This window comes from Salmo salar, chromosome 13 (assembly GCF_965601325.2).
Source record: "Salmo salar chromosome 13, fSalSal1, whole genome shotgun sequence".
In the NCBI taxonomy this organism is placed as follows: Eukaryota; Metazoa; Chordata; class Actinopteri; order Salmoniformes; family Salmonidae; genus Salmo; species Salmo salar.
In genome coordinates, this window is record NC_138303.1 from 86,265,001 (window position 1) to 86,287,981 (window position 22,981).

At 44.3% G+C, this 22,981-nt stretch overlaps 1 protein-coding gene across 1 annotated transcript in view; it reads right to left on the reverse strand.

Moving 5' to 3' along the window:
- LOC106567834 (sodium channel regulatory subunit beta-4) overlaps positions 1-22,981 on the reverse strand; it is a 24,916-nt gene extending 1,935 nt beyond the window's left edge. The window contains exons 1-6 of the mRNA XM_014137608.3: positions 22,427-22,981; positions 21,771-22,102; positions 2,979-3,142; positions 2,544-2,766; positions 2,214-2,343; positions 1-2,025 (exon numbers count right to left, since the gene is read on the reverse strand). The exon at positions 1-2,025 is cut by the window's left edge and continues 1,935 nt beyond it. Coding sequence (XP_013993083.1) covers positions 1,929-2,025; positions 2,214-2,343; positions 2,544-2,766; positions 2,979-3,142; positions 21,771-21,873 — 717 coding nt within the window. The 5' untranslated portion in view covers positions 21,874-22,102; positions 22,427-22,981 and the 3' untranslated portion in view covers positions 1-1,928. The remainder of the gene's footprint in view (positions 2,026-2,213; positions 2,344-2,543; positions 2,767-2,978; positions 3,143-21,770; positions 22,103-22,426) is intronic.

The following is a 22,981-nucleotide window of genomic DNA, read 5'->3' on the forward strand; positions in this document are numbered from 1 at the left end:
TATCTTCAAAACAAGACATTGTGTGTTAAAAACACCACTATTGTATCTTGACATTGTAGTTCACTAGCAATGGGTTTCCATAGTAACCCAATGACATTCCATTCCTGATCAGATATGGGTTTCTCAGGGTTATCCCAGTCCATTCCTAATCAGATGTGGGTTTCTCAGGGTTATCCCAGTCCATTCCTGATCAGATGTGGGTTTCTCAAGGTTATCCCAGTCCATTCCTGATCAGATGTGGGTTTCTCAGGGTTATCCCAGTCCATTCCTGATCAGATGTGGGTTTCTCAGGGTTATCCCAGTCCATTCCTGATCAGATGTGGGTTTCTCAGGGTTATCCCAGTCCATTCCTGATCAGATGTGGGTTTCTCAGGGTTATCCCAGTCCATTCCTGATCAGACGTGGGTTTCTCAGGGTTATCCCAGTTTGGCAAAATAATTGGCTGAATATGGGATATTAGTTATGTGTCTATTCTACACTGTCCAGTAAAGATCTGTTCCAGTCTTTCACTCTACCTGCAACTTAACTGCTGCCCCATGCATCTCTTTATGGTATAGTTAGTGGAGGTATCCATAATGACTGTAGCTGATCGATATCTGTTTTTTGCAGATGGTGAATTTGTGTTGAATCATGAGCCATGAATGAACCATCATAAATTCTGCTGAGTACTTATTGCAGTGTGTAAAAACATGAATGTGTGTGAATGTGCTCTGTACAGCAAAGAGAGATCCATTTGTAAATGACTTACTATAAGAAATGTGGCAGATATTTCTGTTGGGGGGGGGTTAATGTTCATGCCAGAAGACCCACTTTACCAAATAGTGTGCATAGCCTTGGCACACTGGATGTAGCAGGGGTTGGCATGATATGAGGAGATTTAGATCCAGGTTCAAAGCAGACAGAACTTACCACATTACATGTGGTTAAATCTTGGATTCCGGAAAGGAACACAAGAGAGAGTACATGTCTATTGTCAAGCATTGTGCCTCTAAATCCGCCCTGGGGTTTCACATGCTTATAAATGCATTAAAAAGGTTATTTGTCTTAAAAGCAGCATTATTAGAGGTTCATTTTTTCTAGGGGGTTGGTTTCAAGGGATTGTCTATAATTTCATTCATCAGCTTGCAGTATTATTCTCTTGCGTTTTTCTGCGTTAGGTAAATGGTTTTGCAGTATTTAGTCTTCCTATCAGCAGAGGAAGATAGAAGCGCTAACAGGCACCAGTGCTTTATATCAAGCAAAGAAAGTGTATTAAGTTCTGAACTGGATCCTTTCTCATGTCTCACCACAGCATCACCCTTTTAAAGACCTTTGTTTCTAAATATTATAAAATAGGCTAAATTAATCACTTTTGGATAGGCAGAGTTAATATCATTGTATTCTATCTAAACAACACTAAACTCAACTCTATGTGAATCAGAGCATTACTGAATAAGCTGAATCTGAAGTGGCAAAATGTCACTGGAAATTGAATTAGACTATGTGTTTCCACAAAACACAATATTTGAATTTGTAGACAGTTTCAGTTAAGCCCAGGGTAGTGCGGTTGGTGAAGAGAGGAGCAGGATCCAGCACAGTTTAAACAACATTATTACATCGCGTTATTCCCTGTCTCAAGCGTATATTCAATTCATCTCTTTTTCTTTTTTTTATTATCATATGAAAAACAGTCCTAGGTTTAAGATTTTTTTTAAACAATATATCAACTTAAACATATGTGGGAGGTTTCCCGGACACAGCCTAAGCTTATTGGACTAACAAACACTTTCAATGAAGACTCTCCATCAGACGTGCTTCTCAGTCCAAAAAACCTGCCCAAGAAACCTGCCCATGGAGTCACATGAGTGCATACACATGTTTGTGCATATAAATATATGCATAGATATAACTGTATATTTATATATGGTTGTACATACATGCAAGTACTCTCATTTCTTCTTTGGTGTCGTTGGTTTCGAAGTTTTGGATCCTGAGACATTGTTTGTTTCATCTGCTGAGGAAGATTGTACAAGGCACTCGATCTTTCTGTGGACGGGAAGAGTAGAGGGGAGAGGAGGGTTAAAAGAGACACCTGCGTTTTCTACGTATTTGATATTGTAGCCCGACTTTATTGATGCTTTGCTACAGTTTGGACGCACCAAGATGAGCTAAAGGTGTTTCTCTGTGTGGATGGCCAGTTGGCTACTCTCTGTGGCCCTATCGGTCTTACTCACTTCTTCTCCTCGATTTTGAAGAGAACGAAGAGGATGAAGTTCTTCACCAGCATGAAAGTCATCAGCAGGGCGATGGCTCCGCCCACTGCAGAAGCAATTATGATGGTGAGAGTGTTGTCCACCACTCGTACTGCCGAGAAGGAACCAGGGAGAGGAGAAGGTGGAGGCTGATCAGACAAACAGTACCTACCTACAGTGCATCGTCTACAGCACAACACATCTAGACGTTGTGGTCCATATAGTATCCGCCCTGCCCATTGGCAGCACCAGAGGACCTACAGTATATGATCTGCCTGCAGTAAAGCAAAGAGAACGCTAGTTAATACTCACACTCGTCCACCACGACAAGGGTAAAGATAGCGCTGTGGTTCTTGCCCTTCTCTTTGGGGTTGCGTCCGAAGCAGGTGTACTGGCCCTCGTCCTCAAAGGTGATGTTCCAAAGCAGGATAGAGATGTTGTTGTGATCACCGGTGCCGATAAACTCCACCCGCTCCCGGTAGATACTCACTGGATGGGGATCCATCCCGTCTAACGGAATCACAGACTCACACACCTGAGAGGACCAGGCAGTCGACAATCATCTGACACTCACAATATCTGACCACAACTCCAATCAAAACACTCACATTAGAGATATCACTTACTGATGCAGAAAAACCATTGGGTCTTCACCACAAATTAGAACACTTGAAAATATGATCTCCCCACACTGACTTTGAATATCCCTGCCGCTATCTGTGTGAGATCTGGGCAGCTCTGACCCACCTTCTGCATAGTGCCGTTGTCGTTGTACTGCCAGTTGAAGTAGAGGTTTTTGATGCCGATACAGCTGGCGTAGGTGCAGGGTAGAAGTACAGTACTGCCGTTCAACGCCTCCAGGAACGGGACCTTCCCTGTGGACATCTCCAGGCCCTGAGCAGACCACACACCTGGGAGGGAGGGGGCAGGGGGAAATTAAAAAGGTAGTACACAATACTACTTAGAAATACAGAAAATGAAAAGACAACACACACCTGAGTGAGAAATGAAAGTACACAGTCTACTCATGTGGTTTCAACATTTCAATGGATACCGTTTCCAGAATTAAATCCTTCCCGAAATATAATCTATTTTACTTAACAAGTGCATAACAAGCCAGCTCCTCTCTTTTACAATCCTGTCAAATTGTGCTGCATTTTGTGTGAGAGAGAGATGTACTCATCCCTGGCCCATTCCCAGGTTACTATAGCTCATCCATTGACATACTGTAGAGCTGTCAAAGAATGAATGATTGACGTCTATTGTAATCCCCTCTACCCCTATCCCTTCTTAACTGATCCTGCCAACTATCAGGGATTTGAAGACTACGGGCTCTATTCAACCTGTATCGCTGAAGGAAATGTAAAAGTAAATTTCCTATTGAGCCGACATCTGCAGCGTTTACCGTGAATGCAGTCTCCGCTAATGAGGGAACATTGCCTTTAAATTTCAATCACGCTGTAACACTGAATAGCAATACGGATTAAATAGAGCCCTACGTCTGACCTAAACTGAGGGTCAATATCATATCTGGTTCTGATGTCTTCCCTTTGACCTTAACCCAGATAGTTGCTGACAAAAGGATAGGAACAGCAAAATATATGAACAATAACCCATTTTACCAATGAAACATACACTTCGTTTTTTTCAATCGCTAATATGCATTGGTCAAAACCGAAGTCACATTGTCAAAACTCTTCACAGTCAGTGAAACAGAAGTGTATGTGGACCAAACTGTGAATCATTTTCATTGCTTTCACACAAAATGCATTCAATAACCACATTCTCCGAAATCAATGAACTTTTTTCTCAATCATACTCCACCACCTGCAAAACAAAACATTTGCAGCACGTTTTCAAATGCTAACACACTGTTTCCAAAACTGTTAAAAACACGATGGCAAATGTCATGCATTTCTGCAGTAACCAGATTGAAATATATAGAACATCTCAGCAGAATATTTAATCATTCCAAAACACAGCTTATTGCAATTTCAGCTGAAAGTCTACCCAAGTGTCCTGTTTTTAGTCTCGTTACCAAAACAGACAAAAGAGGACAGCTTCGGAATGATTTAGTTTGGAAACATGGATCAAGGTAGACAGGTTGGTGGGGAAAGAAGAGTGTCAGGGAGAGGGAGAATGCGTGGAGGACAAAGGAGAGGAAGACCAAGAGCAGTGGTCTCTGATGAGATAAGAGCCACAATTATTGATCATGTTGTTATAAACCATGGTCTCACTTTGAGAGAGGCCGGTTTAAGGGTGCTGTCAAGCCCTGATCTGTTTCACCTGTCCTTGTGCTTGTCTCTACCCCTTCCAGGTGTCGCCCATCTTCCCCACTTATCCTCTGGGTATTTATACCTGTGTTGTCTGTCTGTGCCAATTCGTCTTGTTTGTCAAGTCAACCAGCGGTTTTGTGTCTTAGTGCCTGCTTTACCCAGTCTCTCTTTTTGTCGCCCTCCTGGTTTTGACCCTTGCCTCTCCTGACTCTGAGCCTGCCTGCCTGACCCTGAGCCTGCCTGCCGACCTGTACCTTTGCTCCATCTCTGGATTATTGACCCCTGCCTTCCTTGACCTGTTGTTTGCCTGCCCCTGTTACAGTAAACATCGTTATTTCACACAGTCTGCACTTGGGTCTTACCTTGATACCTGATAGTACGAACTGGACATGACTGACCCAGCAGACTTGAACCAGCTCCACAATGCCATCTCCTCCCAAGGAGCCACAATTGGTAGGCACGAGGAGTTGCTTCGCGGTCTGATGGAAGGGTTCCAGGACGTGGCCTAACGTCACAACCTAGCCTTGAAGGAGCAATTCCGTGGGTGGCCTACAAGGCAGCCTACCATGACGGTAACCTCCCAGACCCTCTGTAGCCCGGCTGGTAGCAGCACAATCACCCCGGTTTCCCGGGAACCCCGCTTACATCCCCCAGAGCACTACAATGGAGACTCCAGAATCTGCCGGGCCTTTCTCTCCCAGTGTTCCCTCATTTTCGAACTGCAGCCTTCTTCGTTCCCCTCAAAGATAGCGTACATTATTACGCTGATGTCCAGGAGGGCACTCACCTGGGCCACGGCAGTGTTGGAGCAAGAATCTGCCGTCTGCCTCAGTCTGGAGGTATAGGTGGCGGAGGGGAGAAAAGTTTGAGGCTCCGGTGTCCGGGAGAGAGGCTGACCGGAAGTTACTCCAGCTTCGGCAGGACACCCTCAGTGTGGCAGACTATGCGGTGGAGTTCCACACGCTAGCAGCGGAGGGTGCCTGGAACCCGGAAGCGCTGTTCAACACGTTCCTGCCGGCTTATCGGAGGTGGTAAAGGATGAGCTGGCAGCTACCGACGAATTTCGACTCACTCATCGCTTTTACCATCTGGATCGATGGTCGACTACAGGAACATAGGAGGGAGAAGCGGTCCGATTGGGGTCCCAATCACTCACTCAGGGATCCCAACTTGCAGCTGATGAACTCTGGAACTCTTCGGCGTCTACGTCCCCGAGAGGATCCGCGCTTACCCGAGTCCCTCCAAGAGCCTCCGGAGACTGCCGATTCACCTCTTCCCAAGCCGATGCAGCTCAGCAGACTTGAGACCAGAGTTGTCTGTATTGCGGTACTGCCGGTCATTTTGTGTCTACCTGTTCCTTCAAGAGATCTAGCTCATTCGTTGGAGTGAGTACATTGGTGGGTCTTAAAGATAGTTATTCTACTCTCCTTACTCGCCCCTCTCTCCATGCCACCCTGCTATGGGGTGACCAGTCCAAGTCTCTTGTCATGACGTTGCCCTCTTTGGGTTTTCTATGTACCATCCCCCTACCTCCCCCTACTCATGCCCTGTGAGCGAGGTCGTAAATTCCTAAGAAAATGTTCCGCCTCATGGCCACAGTATACAGAGAGAGTGGGTTTCATAGAAAGAACCCAGGAATTCTTCCACCTCACAGGACTGGAGAACCAAACAACATTTATGTTCTGGAGAAGGTATAAAAGATCGGTGAAGAATCTAGCTACGAACTGGTCCGTTTGGTACAATTTTGTGAAACTCATGAGAGACAATACGGCCACATTACCATGGCTCTGTTTATATCATAGCCTCAGTTGTGAGACTTACGTCTAATGGTTGTATACAATTAATGAATAAGGATAAAGCTATTTGGAATATGTTGGGATGCTTGTAAGATGTTAACCTCTTAGGGCTAGGGGGCAGTATTTACACCGCCGGATAAAAAACGTACCCGATTTAATCTGGTTACTACTCCTACCCAGTACTAGAATATGCATATACTTATTAGATATGGATAGAAAACACCCTAAAGTTTCTAAAACTGTTTGAATGGTGTCTGTGAGTATAACAGAACTCATATGGCAGGCAAAAACCTGAGAGATTCCTTTACAGGAAGTGGCCTGTCTGACCATTTATTGGCTTTCTTTGACATCTCTTTCCAAAACAAAGGATCTCTGCGGTAACGTGACACTTCCCACGGCTCCCATAGGCTCTCAGAGCCCGGGAAAAAGCTGAATGTCGTCATTCCAGCCCCAGGCTGAAACACATTATCGCCTTTGTCAAGTGGCCGATCAGGGGACAGTGGGCTTAGGCGCGTGCACTGGTCGCCCCCGTCTCTTTTTTTTCCTCTATTTACCGAAACGCAGATTCCCGGTCGGAATATTATCGCTTTTTTACGAGATAAATTGCATAAAAATTGATTTTAAACAGCGGTTGACATGCTTCGAAGTACGGTAATGGAATATTTAGACATTTTTTGTCACGAAATGCGCCATGCTCGTAACCCTGATTTACCATTTCGGATAGTGTCTAGAACGCACTAACAAAATCCGCTGTTTGGATATAACGATGGATTATTTGGGACCAAACCAACATTTGTTATTGAAGTAGAAGTCCTGGGAGTGCATTCTGACGAAGAACACCAAAGGTAATATCATATTTGTTATAGTAAATCTGATTTTGGTGAAGGCTAAACTTGCTGGGTGTCTAAATAGCTAGCCCTGTGATGCCAAGCTATGTACTCAGAATATTGCAAAATGTGCTTTCACCAAAAAGCTATTTTAAAATCGGACATGTCGAGTGCATAGAGGAGTTCTGTATCTATAATTCTTAAAATAATTGTTATGCTTTTTGTGAACGTTTATCGTGAGTAATTTAGTAAATTGTTAGTAAATTCCCCGGAAGTTTGCTAGTTCTGAACGTCACATGCTAATGTAAAAAGCTGTTTTTTGATATAAATATGAACTTGATTGAACAAAACATGCATGTATTGTATAACATAATGTCCTAGGGTTGTCATCTGATGAAGATCATCAAAGGTTAGTGCTGCATTTAGCTGTGGTTTGGGTTTATGTGACATTATATGCTAGCTTGAAAAATGGGTGTCTGATTATTTCTGGCTGGGTACTCTGCTGACATAATCTAATGTTTTGCTTTCGTTGTAAAGCCTTTTTGAAATCGGACAGTGTGGTTAGATAAAGGAGAGTCTTGTCTTTAAAATGGTGTAAAATAGTTATATGTTTGAGAAATTGAAGTAATAGCATTTTTAAGGTATTTGAATATCGCGCCACGGGATTAGACTGGCTGTTGCGTAGGTGGGACGATTTTGTGCCACCTACCCTAGAGAGGTTAATGTGAGAGAATTGTATTTTCTGTTTAAAGTTTTACCAAGTCATCGGCACGCCTCCATGAACAGACGGGACCTGGCATCATGAGACAGCCTTTTTCTGTCATTCCGAATATAACCTCCACCCAGGGTTTCTATCACCAGACCAGCTTACCTCGAGAACAAGAGGGCCAAGGTTTGACCATGCATTCCTCGTTCTGAACTTTAACCATACCACGTGGTTAAACTCTTAGACTATTGATACCGACAGAATAATAACAAGTCTTTGATATTAATTACTAGTCTGCAGCTAGGAATTCGGTATCATTAAATGTGAAGACCGACGAAAACATCTGTCCTATAACGACATTAATGAATGTCACTTTGAAATATCCAATCTAACAGAGAGAGAGAGAGAGAGGAGAGAGAGAGAGAGAGAACGCGAGGACAAAACTCTCCAACAGAACCGAACTGTTCAACAAAGATCCCAACGACTCACTGAGCGTAAATATATTGATTGATTGCAATTGTTCCCGAATGAGTGAGCGTTCATGTGCAAAGGATTAGCATTTAAATTGTTAATATTTATCAACTCTGTAGTGCCTTCTCAGCTGACCCACACTCCCCTTTTGTCTAACACGCCGCCATGCCGGTTTAGCCCACTAGGGCACATTCCTTTATCATTTCTTTGTAACGATACCTACTGTTTGTTATGCATTTCTGTGAATTACTTAGATTAGTAAATAAATTATTTTAAGACAATTGATGTATGGATGACTCATAGCGAAGACTGGGTTCGTGCAGATAACCAACAATTTACGACGTTTGGAATGAGACTGACGAGGTAAATAACACATCATTAATCAGGAGACTAATCAATCAGATATTATAATATCTGAAAGTTATATTAGGTAAATTATAACTTTGTAATCTGAATATTTTCCTTGGTGCCCCGACCTCCTAGTTAATTACAGTTACATGATTAATCAGTTTAATCGTGTAATAATAATTACAAAGAGTTATTTGATAAACATGTCTTCCGTTTTAATGATGCCAAAGACACGACACTCTCCAGGTACTCATCGACTTGGGGGCCGATGTGAGTCTCATGGATGTTACCCTGGCGTCCGAGCTGGGCATCCCCACTCAACCCCTCCATTCCTATGGGTGTTAGAGCGCTGGACGGGTGCTCTGTAGGCCGGGTCACCCACCAGACAACTCCCGTCAACCTACGAGTGTCGGGGAACCACAGCGAGATGATCCAATTCCTTCTGGTTGAGTCTCCGCAGGTTCCCGTGGTATTGGGATTCTCTTGGCTCCAACGACACAATCCCTCCATTGACTGGGCTACTGGTGCCATCGTGGGCTGGAGTCCGTCCTGCCACACACATTACCTGAAGTCAGTTTTGCCTGCCCCGGGACGTCTTCCTGGTGGGCTTGGAAATTTCCCCGGACCGCTCTGCAGAGTACCAGAACCTCCGGGAGGGGTTCAGTAAGGCCCGGGCCACTTCGCTTCCGCAGCACCGACCGGTATCCAAGAAGGTCAAGCCTGAGGCGCTGGCACGCCGCTATATTTCCACGGCTACACCCCCAGATGCCAAGACCTTTCCCCCCTGCTCCAAGATCATTAGCCCCTCTGCTGTTCGTCCTCTGTAAGCCCCGTACCCTCTGTATTCTTCCTACCATTTGTGTCTAGAGTCAAAACCTTGTCTGACTGACCCTTGTCCTCTGTTTCTAGGCCCATCCCTCCCCCGTGTCATCGATGGCCAGCCAACGTGCACGGTGAGATGCCTCCTTGACCATGTTGTAAACCATGGTCTCTCTTTGAGAGGTCGGTTTAAGGGTGCTGTCAAACCCTGATCTGTTTCACCTGTCCTTGTGCTTTTCTCCACCCCCTCCAGGTGTCGCCCATCTTCCCCACTTATCCTCTGGGTAGTTATACCTGTGTTTTCTGTCTGTCTGTGCCAGGTTGTCTTGTTTGTCAACTCAACCAGCATTTTTGTCTCAGCTCCTGCTTCAAATCAAATTTTATTGGTCACATACACATGGTTAGCAGATGTTAATGCGAGTGTAGCGAAATGCTTGTGCTTCTAGTTCCGACCATGCAGTAATATCTAACAAGTAATTAACAATTTCACAACAACTACCTTATACACAAGTGTAAAGGAATTAATAAGAATATGTACATATAAATATATGGATGAGCGATGGCCGAACGGCATAGGCAAGATGCAATAGATTGTATAGAGTACAGTATATACATATGAGATGAGTAATGTAGGGTATGTAAACATTATATAAAGTGGCATTGTTTAAAGTGACCAGTGATACATTTATTACATACAACTTTTTATTATTAAAGTGGCTAGAGATTTGAGTCAGTATGTTGGCAGCAGCCACTCAATGCTAGTGATGGCTGTTTAACAGTCTGATGGCCTTGAGATAGAAGCTGTTTTTCAGTCTCTCGGTCCCAGCTTTGAGGCACCTATACTGACCTCGCCTTCTGGATGATAACGGGGTGAACAGGCAGTGGCTTGGGTGGTTGTTGTCCTTGATGATCTTTTTGGCCTTCCTGTGACATCGGGTGGTGTAGGTGTCCTGGAGGGCAGGTAATTTGCCCCCGGTGATGCGTTGTGCAGACCTCACTACCCTTTGGAGAGCCTTACGGTTGTGGGCGGAGCAGTTGCCGTACCAGGCGGTGATACAGCCCGACAGGATGCTCCAAATTTCTTCAGCCTCCTGAGGTTGAAGAGGCGCTGTTGCGCTTTCTTCACCACGCTGTCTGTGTCGGTGAACCATTTCAGTTTGTCCGTGATGTGAACGCAGAGGAACTTATAACTTTCTACCTTCTCAACTACTGTCCCGTCGATGTGGATAGGGGGGTGCTCCCTCTGCTGTTTCCTGAAGTCAACGATCATCTCCTTTTGTTGACATTGAGTGCAAGGTTATTTTCCTGACACCACACTCCGAGGGCCCTCACCTCCTCCCTGTAGGCCGTCTCATCGTTGTTGATAATCAAGCCTACCACTGTAGTGTCGTCTGCAAACTTGATGATTGAGTTGGAGGCGTGCATGGCCACGCAGTCATGGGTGAACAGGGAGTACAGGGAAGGGCTGAGAACGCACCCTTGTGGGGCCCTAGTGTTGAGGATCAGCGGGGTGGAGATGTTTCCTACCCTCACCACCTGGGGCAGCCCGTCACAAAGTCCAGGACCCAGTTGCACAGGGCGGGGTCGAGACCCAGGGTCTTGAGCGTAATGGTGAGTTGAGGTGTTAAATGCGGAGCTGTAATCGATGAACAGCATTCTTACATAGGTATTCCTCTTGTCCAGATGGGTTAGGGCAGTGTGCAGTGTGATTGCGATTGCGTCGTCTGTGGACCTATTGGGGCGGTAAGCAAATTGGAGTGGGTCTAGGGTGTCAAGTAGGTTGGAGGTGATATGATCCTTAACGAGTCTCTCAAAGCCCTTCATGATGACGGAAGTGAGTGCTACGGGGCGATAGTCATTCAGCTCGTTACCTTAGCTTTCTTGGGAACAGGAACAATGGTGGCCCTCTTGAAGTATGTGGGAACAGCGGACTGGGATAAGGATTGATTGAATATGTCCGTAAACACAATCAACCAGCTGGTCTGCACATGCTCTGAGGACCCGGCTAGGGATGCCGTCTGGGCCGGCAGCCTTGCGATGGTTAACACATTTAAATGTTTCTCACGTTGGCTGTGGTGAAGGAGAGCCCGCAGGTTTTGGTAGCGGGCCATGTCAGTGGCACTGTATTGTCCTCAAAGCGAGCAAAGAAGTTTAGTTTGTCTGGGAGCAAGACATCGGTGTCCGCAACGGGGTTGGTTTTCTTTTTGTAATCCGTGATTGACTGTAGACCCTGCCATATACTTCTCGTGTCTGAGCCGTTGAATTGCGATTTTACTTTGTCTCTATACTGACGCTTAGCTTGTTTGATTGCCTTGCGGAGGGAATAGCTACACTGTTTGTATTCGGTCATGTTTCTGGTCGCCTTGCCATGATTAAAAGCAGTGGTTCGCGCTTCCAGTTTTGCGCAAATGCTGCCATCAATCCATGGTTTCTGGTTGGGGAAGGTTTTAATAGATGTTGTCTGAGGCTATCTGGAACATATCCCAGTCCACGTGATCGAAGAAATCTTGAAGCGTGGAATCAGATTGGTCGGACCAGCGTTGAACAGACCTGAGTACGGGTGTTTCCTGTTTTAGTTTCTGTCTATAGGCTGGGAGCAACAAAATGGAGTCGTGGTCAGATTTGCCGAATGGAGGGCATTGTATGCTTCGTGGAAGTTAGAGTAGCAATGATCCAGAATTTTGCCAGTCGCGCATTCGATATGCTGATAAAATTTAGGGAGCCTTGTTTTCAGATTAGCCTTGTTAAAATCCCCAGCTACAATAAATGCAGCCTCAGGATATGTGGTTTCCAGTTTACATAGAGTCCAATGAAGTTCTTTCAGGGCCGTCGAGGTGTCTGCTTGGAGTGGATATACACGGCTGTGATTATAATCGAAGAGAATTCTCTTGGTAGATAATGCGGTCGGCATTTGATTGTAAGGAATTCTAAGTCAGGTGAACAAAAGGACTTGAGTTCCTGTATGTTATGATCACACCACGACTTGTTAATCATAAGGCATACACCCCCGCCCTTCTTCTTACTAGAGAGATGTTTGTTTCTGTCGGCGCGATGCGTGAAGAAACCAGGTAGCTGTACTGACTAACGTATCCTGAGTGAGCTATGTTTCCGTGAAACAGAGAATGTTACAATCTCTGTCTCTCTGGGAGGCAACCCTTGCTCGAATTTCATCTATCTTGTTGTCAAGAGACTGGACATTGGCGAGTAGTATACTCGGGAGCAGTGAGCGATGTGCCCGTCTACGGAGCCTGACCAGAAGACCGCTCCGTCTGCGCCATTGTTTTGGGTCACCTACTGGGATCCGATCCATTGTCCTTGGTGGTGGTCCAAACAGAGGATCCGCTTCGGGAAAGTCATATTCCTGGTCGTAATGTTGTTAAGTTGACGTTGCTCTTATATCCAATAGTTCCTCCCGGCTGTATTTAATAAGACTTAAGGTTTCCTGGGGTAACAATGTAACAAATAATACATAAAAAAAAACAATACTGCATAGTTTCCTAAGAACACGAAGTGAGGCGACCATCTCTATCGGTGCCATCACAGTCTGCCCTCCTGCTTTTCCCAGTCTCTCTTTTTTCACCCTCCTGGTTTTGACCCTTGCCTGTCCTGACTCTGAGCCTGCCTGCCTGACCACTCTGCCTGCCCCTGACCCTGAGCCTGCCTGCCGACCTGTACCTTTGCTCCTACTCTGGATTATCGACCCCTGCCTGCCTTGACCTGTCGTTTGCCTGCCCCTGTTACAATAAACATTATTATTTCACACAGTCTGCACTTGGGTCTTACCTTGATACCTGATCTGCAGCGTTCAATAGTTACAAATTTTCCAGCAAAACAGCAGGTGAGATGTGCATCCTTAAATAATAATTTAACTACATATTACAGTACAACATTTTGAAATATGCTGATTGTTGTGCTTTTCAGTAGGATCCAAAAGGTTACCTCCCACAGGAGGGAGAGGCAGAATACTATCAGATGAGCAGGAAATTGCCATTGTTGACATGGTAATTGGCAACGATACAATAAAACTGCGGGAAATTCGGGACAGAGTGCTGGCAGACAATATCACTTTTGGGAATGTGAATACGGTCAGCACAACGACAATTGCAAGAGTCCTAGAGAAACATAAAATAAGGATGAAGCAGTTGTACACTGTACCCTTTGAGAGAAACAGTGAACGTGTGAAAGAACTCTGGTATCAATATGTCCAGGTAAGATGTCTGTTCAATAACCAAAGAGGGTACATACACAGCTATGCATAATGTAAAGTACTGTAAACCTGTGGATTTACTGTATTTTAGAGAGTAATGGAGATGGAAGTCAGGCAAACTTCACATGCATTCTTCGTTGTGGATGAAGCTGGATTCAACCTGGCAAAAACATGCTGCAGAGGAATGAAATTTGATTAAACAGATCAACCGTGGATGTCCCAGGCCAGAGAGGAGCTAACATCACAATATGTGCAGCACTGTCCAATGATGGTTTGCTGTTACACAAACCACTCATTGGCCCCTACAATACAAAGAGGCTCATTTATTTTCTGGATGACCTGAATAATTGACTTGTGCCAGCGGAGGAAAGAAGGGCAAGAAACTCCCCTACCTTCATTGTTGTGTGGGATAATGTGGCATTCCACCAAACTGCTGCAGTCAGACTGGTTTACTGCACATCCCAGGATGTCAGTACTATTCCTGCCTCCATACTCCCCCTTCCTAAACCCCATAGAGGAGTTTCTCTGTGTGGAGGTGGAAGGTTTAAGACCACCATCCACATGACCAGATGTCCTTACTGGATGTCATGAATGCAGGGTGTGGAGACACTTCTCCTGAAGACTGCCAGGGTTAGATTAGACATTCCAGAAGATACTTTCCAAGATCGCCAGAGAAGACACAAGATGTGATGTTGATGAGAACTTGTGGCCAAATGCAGGAGAGAGGGAGAACTAGAACCCTCACAGTACTGTACAATGAGTGATTATACATGTTTTTATTATTATTGCAGCCCTGGAATTTCAGGAATGTTTTTTTTTTCAACTTAAGTAAATTACTATATGCAAAGATATAGAAAAAATAAAGGCTATTGACGCAAATTGCGGCATTTCTTATTCATTCTTGTTACATATACTTTAGTACAGTCAAAGTGAAAAGGTGTTATTCTTATTCTATAATGAAATATTGATTTATGTGAAATCATTCAAAGAGAAAAGTTAATTTATGTAATGCTCCGTGTTAGTGTTTTTAAGGTTAGTGTGTTATGAGTGACAATGTATGCTTTCTGAGTGAGAATTGTTGCCAGTTATGGTCGAACAAGCTTTTTTGAGACATGTACAGTATGAAGTGTTTTGAATTTTGGAGGTGAGATTAACTGTTTGGCCAAGATTCATGTTGGTAATGCAGACTGTAGAGTTTTGAAGTGGCTTCAGTATTGACCGACGCTTCTTAGCAATTGAAAAAAACTGCACGCTTAACTATTGTAGAGAAAATGTGCATATTGCAACAAGTATATACACTTCCGTACTTTCATTTGCATACACATCCGCCACAAACGCACGCACGCTGGCACACACAATTCACAGACCACACACACTTAGGTCTGTAGTACTCTTATGGCACAGACCCCCAGTCTAGATGTAGTGAGAGGGAGGGTGAAAGAGAAGGGGAAAGAAGAGCTATTCCTACATATTACAGATGTAGGATCTTCATTTGATCACCCTGTTGCAGGAGAACTCAAGTTAATGTTACAGTGAAATGCCTTTCTTGCAAGCTCTAAACCCAACAATGTAATACTAAAAATGACATAAGCAGGAAATGTTTAACTTGTGAGGTTTAAAAAAGGCGTCTAAAGTCTGTAATTTCCCCTTTGAAATAAAAGTATCAACCCCTACAAAAATGTCCATTGATTACTATCCACATCATTTACATTTCCTGTTGCTGCAGGATTATTTTCCTGCTATAGAAAACTTGCACAAATTAAGATCCTACATCTGTATGTACAGTTATTGTGTGTGTGTAGTATTTTATTACAGTGTTTGGGATGTTGTGAGGCCATTTAACTCAATGCAGGCTCATTAAACTCAGTAATTAGCAAATTACTTCAGGCTCATCTCCCCTTTAAGGGAATCCAAATAACGCAGGTCCCACCACCTCTTTAACACAATCCAGATAATGCCAACACCAACACTTCTCAAGTGGACCTACAAATGATGGATGCTTAGTCTGGTTACATGCCATCACTGGGACTATACAGTAATGCTGCTCACATACTTTCCCCCTCTGCCCAGTCTGTCCTCTCCTCAAATTCACTAAACAATAGTATTAACTGTCCTGGCTGTCCCTTTCTATCCAATTTTCTCTTGCTCTGTTTGTCCCTTTGCAGCCCCCATTCCTAAACATTTTTCCTCCCTCTCCGTTTTTACATCACACCTCAGCTGTGTGACACATCATCAATAACCGACTCAAGGTCAGGTTTAGACAAGCAGTTTGGGATAATACATGGCTGTAAACTCCAGGGAGGGCTGCACAGGGAGCAAAATGACTCCTTCACTCAGATTCCTTCCCTCTTTTTCGCTCGCTCTCTCACACACACACACACACACACACACACACACACACACACACACTGTCCCAATGCAGCACAGTGATGCTGCAGAAACTCACACACACATCTCAGATTGTTCTGAAATTGTTTCTGTTGTTAGATTAGCATTTTTGCAACATTGTTTTGTTGACATGAGGAATCCAAAGAAATGGCCAAAAGCCATCTCCCACAACCCACGCCAATCCCACCCAAACAAAAATAATATAGTATCAGTTCTCTATGTCTGACAAGTAGTATGGCGCCGCAGTATTGAGAATTGTTTCTTCATCCTCTAATCTATTCCCAATGAATTTGATGTATTTGAAGCTGTTAGGTTTACGTCCCATCCTACATCCTGATATTACTAGGTTTAGATTAGATTTAGTTTGCCTCCCGTGTGGCGCAGCGGTCTAAGGCACTGCATCGTAGTGCTTGAGGCATCACTACAGACCCGGATTCGATCCCAGGCTATGTCAACCGGCCGTGACAGGGAGTTCCATAGGGTGGCGCACAATTGGCCCAGCTTCGTCCGGGTTAGGGGAGGATTTGGCCGGGTGGGCTTTACTTGGCTCATCACGCTCTAGAAACCCTTGTGTGGCAGGAGTTGCAGGCTGACTTCAATCATCAGTTTAACAGTGTTTCCTCCGAAACATTTGTGTGGCTGGCTTCCAGGTGAAGGGGGCGGGTGTTAAGAGGCGAGGTTTAGCGGATCATGTTTCGGAGGACGCATGATTCAACATTTGCCTTTCTCGAGTGCGTTGGGGAGTTGCAGCGATTAGACAAGATCGCAATTGGGGGAAAAAAGCAGGTAAAATACAAAAATAATAATAATAACATTAGAGTTTGTTTAGTAGTGACATCTACAGGGACGCAGATGCTCCAGGCTCCAACAGTGCAGGTACTTTAAAACAAATATATATATATATAACTGAAGCATGCTGACACCTTTACAGGATAAGGAAACTAATATGTAAATTTGTAATTTGGGTGAACTATCCCTTTAACACTGAGGGTGGGGAGGGAACAGCACCATCTAGTGGTTAGAACCTGATAATATCAGGATGTACACTACCATTCAAACGTTTGGGGTCACTTAGAAATGTCCTTGTTTTTGAAAAAGCAAATTTTTTGGTCTATTAAATTAACATAAAATTGAGCAGAAATACAGTGTAGACATTTTTAATGTTGTAAATGACTATTGTAGCTGGAAACGGCTGGCAGCTTCATTAAATAGTACCCGCAAAACACCAGTCTCAACATCAACAGCGAAGAGGCAACTCCGGGATGCTGGCCTTCTAGGCAGAGTTCCTCTGTCCAGTGTCTGTGTTCTTATGCCCATCTTAATCTTTTCTTTTTTATTGGCCAGTCTGAGATATGGCTTTTTCTTTAAAACTCTGCCTAGAAGGCCAGCATCCCGGAGTTGCCTCTTCGCTGTTGACGTTGAGACTGGTGTTTTGCGGGTACTATTTAACGAAGCTGCCAGTTGAGGACTTGTGAGGCATCGGTTTCTCAAACTAGACACTCTAATGTACTTGTCCTCTTGCTCAGTTGTGCACCGGGGCCTCCCACTCCTCTTTCTATTCTGGTTAGAGCTAGTTTGCGCTGTTCTGTGAAGGGACTAGTACACAGCGTTGTACGAGATCTTCAGTTTCTTGGCAATTTCTCGTATGGAATAGCCTTCATTTCTCAAAACAAGAATAGACCGACGCGTTTCAGAAGAAAGTTCTTTGTTTCTGGCCATTTTGAGCCTGTAATCGAACCCAAAAATGCTGATGCTCCAGATACTCAACTAGTCTAAAGAAGGCAAGTTTTATTCCTTCTTTAAAATCAGCACAACAGTTTTCAGCTAACATAATTGCAAAAGGGTTTTCTAATGATCAATTAGCCTTTTAAAATAATAAACTTGGAGTAACTAACAACACGCCATTGGAACACAGGAGTGATGGTTGCTGATAATGGGCCTCTGTACACCTACTGTAACTTCAATGACTAATTTCTCTGAAGGGGGGGGGGGGGGGGGGCAACAAATTCACTGAACACATTGCCTAGGATGAAGAAACAATACTCAGAGCTGCAGCTCCATACTACTTGTCAGACAGAGAAATTATTACTGTATACTCATTGTTAGGGTGGGATTGTTGTGGGGTGTGGGGGGTCCGTGGCTAGCTTTTGACAATATCTTTAGATTCCTCATGTTTTACTCATTGTTCGAGTAATGTTAGGTACTATATTTATTGAATATATGAATCCTATACATTTCAATGGCCAATTTGGATGCAATCAATTAGCTTAAATTCTCAGAGTTCAAATTATTTTTCATTAAAATAATGTTGCAGGAATGCTAATCTTATTTGTTTCTAACTACAGAAATTATTTCAGAATAATCAGAGATAGTGGGTGTCATGACTTGCTGAAATGAAACGACCCGCAGATATTCACTCTCTCTCTCTCTCTCTCTCTCTCTCTCTCTCTCTCTCTCTCTCTCTCTCTCTCTCTCTCTCTCTCTCTCTCTCTCTCTCTCTCTCTCTCTCTCTCTCTCTCTCTCTCTCTCTCTCTCTCTCTCTCCTCTCTCTCTCTCTCTCTCTCTCTCTCTCTCTCTCTCTCTCTCTCTCTCTCTCTCTCTCTCTCTCTCTCTCTCTCTCTCTCTCTCTCTCTCTCTCTCTCTCTCTCTCTCTCTCTCCTCTGTCACTCTCTCTGTGTCTGTGTCTCTCTCTGTCACACTGTCACTCTGCATTGTGATTCTGCATCTGGTTTTCAACTAGATACCACAGCCACAAAAATCAGATTCCACAGCTTAGTCAAAACTGGCTACAAAAATGTGCTTTTTGGTCTTAATTTAAGGTTATGGTAAGGTTGAAAATCAGATTTTAAAAAGATAAAATTGTAGAAGGAGTTTAGTCATACTTATGACTTTGTGGATGTGGAAACTAGTGACAACCCTGCATCTGTCTGTCTATATATTTTCTCTGCTGTTTGGTGACCATTGATATATAGTTGTAACTGAAGATAGTGCAGGTTCTACAGGATATGGCCATTAACTTTAATGGAAAAATAACAAGGTAAGAGACAAATCCAGTGAGGTTGACATAATCCAGCAAACACTCAGCCTCATAGCCTCATACCAAATCCCAATCAGAGCCAAACCAGGACATCATACTCCAGGACACTTCACATGGTGATTGTCCCAGAAAAATAAAGGCACCCTAACCCTAGACCCTCCTATGGATTCTGTCAGAAGCAGTCTCCACTGGGTTGCTTATGTAATTACTTTGTTTCCAAACTGTCATTTGTAAGGCTCTCCCTTGTGCTAGGCTTCTAACTGGAACAGTGATGCTCTACTTTCTAACCTACATGTGTCTCTTTCAAGAACAATTCTATCATGAAACCTCATAGACCTACCTGTACAACTATACCATCCATAGAACCAGAACTGAGCACACATCATGAACACTATCAACATTTTAGACAAAAATGTTGATAGACCAAGAAAATTGTCTAAACTATGAGCCTACAGTATTTCCTAAATGACCCAGCAATTGTGTGGACATTTAATAGTTTAATTGCAGACACCGAGGCATAATTTGGCTGGAGGGGAGGGACGGGGTGGACTTGTCTTGCAGTCCTGTTGACTCAGAGTGTGAGAACCTCAGAGCCTGAACCGGAGCCTGACTGAGCCTGGCTGAGAGCTCCTGGTCTGTCTAGCTGTTAATAATATGACCATGATATTTCACATAGCAGATGCTGCTGTCTTGATGCCATCCCTCACTTCATCTCAGACCAGTCCCCATTACCCCACTACACTTCCACTGATACCAGCCAACTGCATTGTTACTCTATTAACCTGGGTCTACAGAGGAGCTTCTCATCACACTGAAATGTTGTTAACCGGAATAAAATTGACACAGAGTTAAAAGCTAAAGAAAAATCAATACAGTAACTCAATGTTGCACAGAAGCTCTTGGTTTTGTGTTTACTGTAAAGGCAAAATAAAATGTGTTAAACTGGTAATGTCTGATATCAATAAAGTACTTACAGTGCATTCAGAAAGTATTCAGACCCCTTGACTTTTTCCAAATTTTTTACCCTTACAGCCTTATTCTAAAATTATTTAAATAGTTTTTTCCCCCTCATCTATCTACACCCAATACCCCATAATGACAAAGCAAAAACTGTTTTTTAGAATGTTTTGCAAACGTATAAGAAATAAAAATCTGAAATATTACATTTACATAAGTATTCAGACCCCTTACTCAGTACTTTGTTGAAGCACCTTTGGCAGCGATTACAGCCTCGAGTCTTCTTGGGTATGAAGCTACAAGCTTGCCACACCTGTATTTGGGGAGTTTCTCCCATTCTTCACTGCAGATCCTCTCAAGCTCTGTCATGTTGGATGGGGAGCTTTGCTGCACAGCTATTTTCAAGTACCTCCAGAGATGTTCGATCAGGTTCAAGTCCGGGCTCTGGCTGGGCCATTCAAGGACATTCAGAGACGTGTCCCGAAGCCACTCCTGTGTTGTGTTGGCTGTGTGCTTAGTGTCGTTGTCCTGTTGGAAGGTGAACCTTCGCCCCAGTCCGAGGTCCTGAGCGCTCAGGAGCAGGTTTTCATCAAGGATCTCTGTACTTTGCTCTGTTCATCTTTCCCTCGATTCCAGTCCCTGCCACTGAAAAACATCCTCACAACATGATGCTGCCACCACCATGCTTCACAGTAGGGATGGTGTCGACACAATCCTGTCGTGGAGCTCTACGGACAATTCCTTCAACCTCATGGCTTGGTTTTTGCTCTGACATGCATTGTCAACTGTGGGACCTTATATAGACAGGTGTGTGCCTTTCCAAATCATGTCCAATCCATTTAATTTACCACAGGTGGACTCCAATCAAGTTGTAGACACATCAAGGATGATCAATGGAAACAGAATGCACCGGAGCTCATAGCAAACGGTCTGAATACTTATGTAAATAAGGTATCTGTTTTTTATTTGTAATAGATTTGCACACAAAAAAAACCTGTTTCCGCTTTGTCATTATGGGTTATTGTGTGTAGATGGATGAAGAAAAAAAATGTATTTAACCCATTTTAGAATAAGGCTGTAACGTTACAAAATGTGGAAAAAGTCAAGGGGTCTGAATACTTCCCGAATGCACTATATATTATTTTAGTCCTTTTAATTCTTATGAATACTATTGCTATGATAGAATGCTTGTGCAATAGGCTGCCACTGATAGGTCCTGCATAATAATACTCTGGATGACGTATTTAGTGACAAACCTCTGAACTCGGATTCAGGTTATGTACACTGAGATGATAAAAATCACCATTCTATATGGTGACGTATGCTTAGTTATCCATCAAACATACTTCAGCATGCAAACTGACAGCAGTTTCTAGCCACCACACAAATGAAACTGATAACATTTCACCAATCAATCCACACAATGAAAAGCCAACTGCCACAATGTTGCCTACCATTCTGAAGTGAGAGCAAGATTTTAACTGTAATGAGTCTATTCTATGGAACTGGAGAATCTGCAAAATGACATCCGATCGCAAATGCAGTAAATGTTTCATAGCACACTACAGGGCAGTTGGGGTTGCGGAATTGGGGAAATTGTTAAAACTTTACTCAACAGAAAGAGAGCGAGGACAACCTGGGAGTGAGAGATGCAGAGAGGGATTGGATGAAAGAGAAGTAATATATGACTGAGACAGAAAGTCTTACTGAGCAGCAAAGTGATGATCAGGCTGGTCCAGGGCCAGGTGGTGTGTGAGGACAACAGATACTTGGACCTGGGCTCCTCAGGCCCATTCCCCTGAACCTCCATGGCACTATGATCCCGTCCAAAACACCCCCTGCTGTGGGATCCAGCCCAGGGTCCGTTGGGCTGGAGTTATCCCCTCAGAAACTGGTCAGGTCTGTGTAAACCTGAATCCCCCTGGTCTGGTTGTTTGTTGTGCCTGGGCGACTGATCTGGTCCCAACCGAGGCACCACGTCCCACTGTGTTGTTATCCAGTCCTGGTAGCGGTGCGTCTGCCTGCCAGCCCCGACACTCCTGTTATAAAGACTGTAGGTTAGACAGAGGGCGAGCAGGAGGGGAGAAAGAGGGAGCATGTGGGGGGGGGGGGGGGGGGGGGTAAGGGAAGAGGGTACAGACTTAAAAACAAACTCAAGACGAACTAAGTCAATCAGCTATAATCCTTCAGTAAGAGAGCACTCCTAAACTGAGAGAAAGACGAGCAGAAATAGTGAGGATTTATTAAGAGATAGAGAGAAGAGACACGAGAGGGACAGAGAGAGAGGAAGAGAGGAGAGAGAGAGGAGAGAGTAAAGGGGATGTAAAACAGTGTACGCAGTGTGAGACAGTACTGCACCGTACCTCTTCCTGTGGCTGTGTTCCCTGAGAAGCCGGACCAGCAGGCTGACTACACAGCACAGCTGAGTCAGAACACACGGCAGAGCAGAGGAGCTGAGCCAGGGGAGAATCACTGCGCACAGCCAGTCAGGGTGCAGTCAAGGAGATTCCACCAGCCAGCGATTCCTCTGCAGAGAAAGGCACGATGCAGTCCCAGTCAGAGAGAGAGGGAGAGAGAGAGAGCAAGCGAGAAGAGAAAGAAGAGAGAGAGAGAGCAAGCGAGAAGAGAAAGGAGAGAGAGAGAGCAAGCGAGGAGAGAGAGAGAGAGAGAGAGAGAGAGAGAGAGCGAGCAAGCGAGGAGAGAGAGAGAGAGAGAGAGAGAGAGAGAGAGAGAGAGAGAGAATGGACAGGAGGAGTGCTGCTGCAGTAACCCTGGTGGCTGGTGGTTCGGACGGTCCTTTCTCTTCTTCCTGGATAGCAGAGCCCCAGTTTCTTCTTCCCTTTCTTTGCCTGCAAGCCTGCCCCTCTGGCTCGCTCTCAACTTTCCCCTGCACCCTCTCTCATTGCTCAGTGCCTGCC